The following is an 8,040-nucleotide window of genomic DNA, read 5'->3' as shown; positions in this document are numbered from 1 at the left end:
AGAGGAGTTAAAAGTCCTCAGAACGGTGAAGAATTACAGAAACATTCTAGGCCCCAGTTGGGAGGAGATGATCGCACTCCATGTTATAAGAAGAGGCATTGGCAAAACTCCCAAATCAGTTGCTCAACAGGGCAAATGGTCAGCTGTGCTGCTTTGATCGTTCTGTCTGCAGCAAGGAAGGAAGGGTAACTGGAGAATTGTTAGACCTATGAGATTCCCAGTATAGCTTAATTTTTTTCCCTGATATTCATAGTATTTCTTGTTCATTTTTCTTTATTTTTTTTTTCAGAGCTGCAGGGAAGCATTTAAGGCAGCATGAAAATGGTAGTGGAAACTGAAAGCCTAGAAATCAGAAAAAGTCCGGTGGAGAGTAACAGCGTTTTCTCAATAACTAATGTTGTTCAGCATTATTCTGGCAGCAGGTAGTTTGAGACTTACAATCATCTTTATAGAAATGAAGGAGGTAGTTTCTGTGTCAAAGAAAGGTCTTCAGGACCTCTCATTCTAAAAATGTCATTTTTTTGTTGTTGTTGCCAGGGTAGGCAAGCTAGGTAAGTTGTTGTTGTTTGTTTCTAGTAGAAAAAAGCTTTTGCTTGTATGAGAAGTTAGCTACATAGACATAGATGCTCCAGTTTTAAATAGTTATATATATAGTTAAAACACAACCACAATTTTTAAAGTTAGAGAAGAGAGATGTGAAAAGACATGTGCAAGTAGAGATCAGATTGCTGTATTACTAACTCACCAGGAGCGTATTTTTCCCTCTTCAGGATACAGACAATGTATGTTTAAAGGAGTTAATTCAAGGGGGGATATTCATATCCTGCAGAAAGAGAACTGGCCTCACAAAGCTGTTAAATAGGACAAGGTACACACTATAACTTGTTTGCCACTACAATCTGCTGTTTTTTGCTGGCAGATTCCTCCACATGCAATCTCCAAGGGCAATCTTGCTTCTTCTGCCTTAAGAGACTCCAGAGCCTTCTGCACTTCTAGTCAGCCTGGTCCTCACAAGAAGAGGTCCCATCTATTTCTGTTTTCATGAAGTTACTTCCTTAGGTAAGAATTTGTCTGCTCTGTGGCTAAAGCTCAAGTAGGATTAATAATGAGTTAAGTCAGATATAGCCATATGGTATGGAGCTCAGAATGCTCTAACTGCCTGGCTAGTTAGCTGAGGCTCTGAGCTCCACATTGCCGCAGCTATGTTGCTGTCAACACTCAAAATGGCTAGTTCAATGCTAGGTTGAGTACATCTACCCAGGAAGCAGCCACAAAGCTGCTGAAAAGACATCCCAGTTTATGCCTTCACTGCATTATAACCTTGGATTAAAAAAAACCCCAAAAAACAAAAAAACAAGGAAAGGGAGCCTGAAGTTTCCTAACTTGCTACAATGCAGTCCTGCTATTATTAAGTCTGCTGCTGAATGTGTGAAAGTGTGGGGGATCAACACACACTTCACAGAAGCAGAGCCCTGTGGTAGGTGGCAAAAGGAGCCTTGCCACAAAATCTGCAGAATACGCTCTGAGGCAGTGCCACTGGAACAAAGCAGGGCAGTACAAGAAACATTATTATAGATATAATAATGAAATTCTCTACGGGCACTCTTATTCAGATCACCTTGGGAGAGAGAAGGGGTTAGTATTGGTCATAAACTGCAAAGTGAGTGTCTCACTTGAGGCAAGATGAAGAGTGGGAGAACTGCTGGCAAGAAACAGTACAGAAGATGAGAATGAGTGGAGGAAAAGAAAGCAATCTCTGGACTATTTTGTATGAGGTGTGCCTATCCAATGTCCTGAGGAATGAATGCTGCTAGAGGATATGCAGGAACTGCCAAGGCAATGTGTTTTACTTGCAGGACCTGATACCTGAGGACTGTCAGTTATCTCCATTGACAGTTTGTCACAACCACCACCCAGCTCAGCATCCTGAGGTTGCTGATATCTGGCAGAGGGATTTGGAAGTATGAAGAGACAGCCCAGTGATCTTGAACAACGTGTGGTCAGAGAGATAGGGCAGACCTAGCAGAAACTGGAAGGCTGTGGTCCAGGATGTGCTTTGTTCTGGGACAGCAGAAAACTGTGGAGCAACATCTTACTGATTTTGCTATCCCTGGACAAAATAAATTAGGATAAACTGATAAAGGTGATGTCCCTCCTGTGGCCTATACATATGCTTCAGCACCCTCAAGAGTTGAGAGAAATCAGATTTACTTTCAGAGTTATCACATTTCCTTCACACCTTTTTGTTATAAACAGCTAGCTTACTGGGATCACTCCTTTCACTGAGATGTGCAGGATCAGTGATGAGCTGCTCTGTATGAAACATGATGTCGGAAATAAACAGAGCACTTCTGGATAAATAAGCTACTCCTGTGATGATATAAACTCAAGGTTTATTTCTTACTACTTGTGTCTGTTGAAGCAAGTGTCATTTTATTTTTAGAGGTGTACTGCTCTACTGCAGCTCTTTTGAAGCAGCACTGACAGTTTTCTTTAGCAATTCATAGCTGCTGAATATGGGCACCTTTACATTTAAGAATGTGATGTTTTGTCTTTGCACTTACAATAACTTTTAAAATTTTTAGAGCTGTTTAGTTTAGTAGTACGTGCCTTTGCAATCAGGTTTTGTGGGTGGTACCTTTTGAAATAAATTGCCTGAAGAGTTTTAATAAAAGAAAACAGCCTGAAGGTAAGTGATTTGCTGCAGGCTGGAGCAGGCCCAGTTAATCTCAATGGTCAAGCCATCCCATAGCTATCATTTGAACCTTAATAATCTCAACCCTTCAAGTTCTTAAGTGTTCCATGACTATTGATTTTGGCAAAAATTGAAAATAGCTTTCAGGAGTTAAAAAGAGCAGAACATATCATCTTACTCTTTTTCTATGCCAGTTACATGCAGAACTCCTTAACTATCTGGAGTGTATACATTTCAATCACTCAGGCAGCAACAACAGACTCCTTTGGTTACTAAATTTACGACAAGGCAGCACGATAAAAATCAAATATAAAAAAGATCAGATTGTGGAACTTTTTCTCTAGGAAAGCAGGTTGGAAAATAGTCTGTAGTCTTCAAACATACAAGTGGTGTTCCTTTTACACTTTCATTTATATTGAGTACATAAGCACAGATAAATATTTATTGAAATATTAAACTGCTATAGCTAATTCACATTGGAAGAAGGGCCTGCATGGTCAGGAGACAAGCTGTTTTATATAACTATATAAGCTAGTCCAATGAAAAATACTACTTCATCCTTGCTCATTTTTGAGATCAATGTAACACATGCCTTTTGCAATTATCTCCCCAAAACAGCTGGGAGTAGAAGGATGATTTTCCCTCAACAAGTGAATAAATGTGGAACCAAAAGTAGTTGTGGACACACAGGCCCTCTGTCAGTCCCACAGACTTCTTTTATGCAGCTGTACCAGTTTGTCTTTTTATACTCTTATTGTGGTAACAACCTTCCTACTACCACAAAGACAGCAAAGGCCATCCTCTTCTCAGATGTTTGTTACCTTGGTAGCCGAATCTGGACGAAAATTACCTTCCTGTGCTAACGATATGCCAGTTATATATTTATTAAGCATATTTTTTAAATACTTAGTATGGTATTTGCCACATAAGGCTCCAACCTTGCATTTCACAGGATAGGATTCATAAAAATAATTAGGAAAAGGAGGTGAAAATAAATAACTGAAGTTGCAAACATTTTAGCAAGAGCCATGTGTCTGTTATGTCAGAGGAAAGGGGTGGAAAGGTTGGGGAAAATAAGTGAAGAGTTGAGTGGAAAAACGATGCCAAGAAAACTCAAAGGTAGGAAACTTCGGAGCAAAAACATAGAGAGAAATAAAAAGTGAGCAGGGTCAAAGAAAGCCTGAAGACAGCAACGGAGAGCACGTGGGAGGCAAGGAATATATACAGTCAAGAAAGAACTTCCAGGGGAAAAAAATTAACAAGGGGATAGAGAGGGAAGTGAAATTGATCTGTTTGGAGAGGTAGCAGTTGATGAAGAGGTCATACTCTGCTACATTGTATCAACATTATCAAAAAGTGGTAATTAATGTATCCCTATCGGATGAGTCACTGCTCACTGTTGGGTGCTGAGCGAAAAAGCAGGCACAGGAAGAGGAAAGATAGTATTGGATGTAGCTAGGGCTTGTGTAGCTGGGACTGGGGGTTGTGTTGTATGTCCACAACACTTAAAAGAACAGTAATTACAGTTGTTAGTGTAGGAGCTACAGTAATTGCTGCAGTGAGGTGCTGAAGATAAGTTACTGCTCTAGAAAAGTCACGAAAAAATATTTCAGGTCTCTGAAAAGTCGTGAAACAACATTTCAGGCCTCAGGGGTCCGTATAACACAGGACCTCTGTGTAACAAGACCTTTTAAGCCCTGGACCCAGAAAGACGGTTTTGGCTGGAGGTGCGTGTTGTTTGCTGCCCTTGTTTTGCTGGAGCCTGGTGCTGCAGGCAGCCCCGCTGAGCTCTCCCGCCTGTGGTGGAGGCCACTCGGCTGTTGCTGCATCACTGGCACACGGTAAGGCAAACCTATGTTTCAACTCCAAAAACCAGGAGGAGGAAGAGGAGAGAGAGGTGTTTTCTGTGGCCAAGAAGTCCCCCCCGGACGCCTTCTGGCAGTCAAAATTCGGGGACTTGAGGGTGGCAGCACTCCACAGAGATCTCCTGTCTTTCTGGGTGTGGTTTGATTTAATTAAGATGATCCTTACAAAGCCAAACGGTTTAGAAACAGAATCACAAAAGAGTTGGGGTTGGAAGGGACCTCTGGAGATCATCTAGTCCAACCCAACTGCTAAAGCAGGTTCACCCAGCAGATCACACAGGAATGTGTCCAGGAGGGTTTTGAATGTTTCCAGAGCAGACTCCACCGCCTCTCTGGGCAGCCTGTTCCAGTGCTCTGTTACCCTCAAAGTAAAGAAGTTTCTCCTCATGTTCAGGTGGAACCTCCTGTCCTTCAGCCTGTGCCTGTTGCCCCTCATCCTATCGTTGGGCACCACTGAAAGGAGTCTGGTCCCATCCTCTTTACACCCACCCTTGAGATGTTTAAAAACACTGATGGGATCCCCTCTGAGCCTTCTCTTCTCCAGGCTGAACAGACCCAGCCCTCTCCGTCTCTCCTCATAAACGGGAAAGGCAACCGAGGGCAACACCGCAGGAAGGGCACGAGTCGAGGCAGCGCGGGCCGGCGGGAAGTCGTCAGCCGCCCCTCAGGGGTGAGGTGAGCGGGAACAGCCCGCTGCCCGCTTCCCGCTTCCCGCTTCCCGCCGCCGCCCCCTCCGAGCGCGCGCCCCCCCGCGGAAGGCCGCGGGGCGGCGGGAGCTCCGCGCGCGCGGGGCAGGCAGCACGTGCGGCGCGGGGGGGGAGGGAGGGAGCAACGGCTCCTCGCGGCCGCGGGGCCGCGGGGCGGCGCGTGCGTGAGCAGCGGGGCGGAGCGGGGGCGCCGGGAGCCGTTACCCGCCCCGCCGGCGAGCGCCGCCCCCGCCCCCACGTGGCCAACCGGGCGGAGCGGGCGGCGGCGGCGCAGCCCGGCGGAGTGGCGCTCGGCCGCCCCTTCTCCCCCGTTAGTACGAGCCCGCTGCCTTTGTCTCCGCCCCGTGGCCTCAGGGCCCTGCCTGGGGGTGGGCGAACCTCCTCGCTCAGCACCGCCCCCCGCGCCTCCCCTCCGGCGCGGCACCCCGGTGGCGGCGGGGACTATGCGGAGATGGTCCTGACCCGAGGCAGGAACAAAGAGTCGCCGCCGCTCAAGCCCGGGCAACAGCAGCGCCAGTCGCCGGGCGCCAGCCCCAGGAGCGGCAGCGGGCGCCCTCCGCACTCCCCCGGCGGGCAGGTCCCCGGCGGGGCCCGCGCCATGCGGAAGGGAGGCAGCGGCCGGCGGGGAGCCAGGAGCGACCTCCAGAGACCCTGCAGGGAGGGGCCCGCGGCTGATGGGGAGCGGGACACGCTGGGCCGCGGCCCCTTGAGGCTCCTGCGCGTCTGCAGGCACCGGCTCCGAGGTGAGGCGGGGGGGGGGTGAGGGGAGGGAGCCGCCCCCCTCCTCCGAATGCTGCCCCCTCCCCGCTCCCTCTGCCCCCGCTCGGCTGGGGGGCCAGCCCTTCCGCCCGGGGGAAGTGGGATGAGTCTCGGTCTCGCCTCTCTTCCCCTTTTCCGGGTGTCGGTGGAGTTGCCCGGCCCGGCGCGGAAGGTCCCCTCGCACGGGCTGGTGGTGGCTTTTCGCTGCCGCCTGGGGAAGGGGAGCGCTGGGACGCCCTTCCTCGGAAAGGCGATCGGAGGGCGGGAGGGAGCGGAGCGAAGCGCCTTGTCCCCCCTGTGGCCTCCCGGCGTGTGCCCCGGGGGGGTTGTGTGTGGCACTGCCCGGGGCAGCGGCCGGTGGCTCTTCTGCTCTGCCCGTGCCTGTCACAACGGGAGGAGGTAAGAAAAAAAAAAAAAAAAAGACCCGCACACTGGTATTGGCGCGAATTGGAGGTGAGGGAGAGGAAAAGGGGTTTTTTTACCACTTTAGCATCCTTTGGGGGAGTAATGGGACAATGTGCTGTTTGTGTAACTTGTTAAAACAGCCCCTCTAATCGTGTTGACTCGCTCTGCTTATGGTGTTGGTGTGACCAGCTTATTTCTTGATAGTACTTTGTTGAGAGGATGGAGGGTTGCTTGTCCTTTCAAAGTCTGACTTTCTGTTTGAGCAAATTTGTCAATAACGTGTCTCTGAACAAATTCTCTTTCGACAAGTTCTTTTGTAAAAGTTATTGCAGGAATTAAAAAACGTGATTTGTGCAGTTGCCTTAATAGTATTTTTGTGATGTTTAATACTTTTATGTGTAGTTACCAACTAGCCATATGGAATTTCTCTCAGCAGTTTTGAAGTTAAGATTTTTACAGAAAACTAATGCTGCAGAGTTCAAACATTTCCTTTTACAGAGGCAGTTCTCAATTGACACTTAAAATGCTTATTTTCTATTGACAGTATTTGTTGAGGACAGAAAGGCTTTCATCGTAAAAGCCGATAGCAAGATATGGCTCACTTTCCTTCTCGGTAAGTAGAAGGAATATGTTTGGGTAAAATACTGTTCTTTTTATCTTTCTTTCTCTGGAACTGTAAACTGTATCAAAATACGTTTGGAGATATAACTTGGCAAAATAGAAAAGCATAGGTTATGTTGAAAAGGGGCAGGAAATAACTTCCTACCTGGTAACTTTTGTAAAGCTGTTATTGTAGCCATACCAGAACATTTGTAGGAAAATAATTGTACAGATATTTATTAATTTCTCCAATCATTTATTTTTAGGAGGAAAATACAAGCAACTCTTATTAAGTAATGTAATCAAAAGAGCTTGTTTTGGAAAGATTACAGGTGGAAGTATATACAGCTGCAGGGGGATGTAAATTCAGATGTTAATATCTTTGGGAATATTTTGGAGTAAATGGTAAAATGTCTAATGGCCAGAGTCTTAGAAAAAGCACCTGAAGTATTTGCAAAACTAAATAAGAAATGCATTCCTAAAGTTAACAAATGTTAAATAGTAGCATATTTGTCAGATGCACAATTAGATAAATTGTTAAAGGTATTATATTGAAGGACTGTCAGGGTACTCCAAAGATGCCAGCCCTATTAATCACACCACCAGTAGTCCTTGTTGCCAGAGGGAGTTTCTTCAGTTTGATGAATTGCATTGCAAAACAGTAGCAGGGAAACAACCCTCAGCTTACAAACTAATTGATGAATAAACTGTTCCTGAATTGCATTGCTTACCTCTGTTTGTTCAGCATTTCCTAGACTACTAGTTACTTAATTGACATAGAAATGTTAAACTGATGGTCAAAATTGAAAAATGCTTTCCTTTGAAATTTGAGAGCAGATTAGGTAGAGAGCTTTATAATTTCTGAAGTTTGATTTTGGCTGTGAAACTCAGATAACCAATGAAATACTTCAGGAGGTGTTTATATTTTTAATAGGGGTAAACCTTTAACAGCAAAGTATGTAACAGCGTACATACATTAAATATGAACTAGTGGGGTTTGGTTAGTTTT

General features: G+C 46.2%; 1 protein-coding gene across 1 annotated transcript in view; it reads left to right on the top strand.

The window, feature by feature from the left end:
• The first annotated feature begins 5,585 nt into the window (after nt 1–5,585).
• Nucleotides 5,586–8,040, top strand: part of DPY19L1 (dpy-19 like C-mannosyltransferase 1) — a 46,930-nt gene continuing 44,475 nt past the window's right edge. The window contains exons 1-2 of the mRNA XM_065628334.1: nt 5,586–6,010; nt 6,976–7,044. Of these exons, the coding sequence (XP_065484406.1) occupies nt 5,719–6,010; nt 6,976–7,044 (361 nt within the window). The 5' untranslated portion in view covers nt 5,586–5,718. The remainder of the gene's footprint in view (nt 6,011–6,975; nt 7,045–8,040) is intronic.

Source organism: Caloenas nicobarica, chromosome 2, assembly GCF_036013445.1.
Source record: "Caloenas nicobarica isolate bCalNic1 chromosome 2, bCalNic1.hap1, whole genome shotgun sequence".
Lineage (NCBI taxonomy): Eukaryota > Metazoa > Chordata > Aves > Columbiformes > Columbidae > Caloenas > Caloenas nicobarica.
Note: the sequence above shows the minus strand (reverse complement) of the source record. Positions and strands in the feature narration are given on the sequence as shown.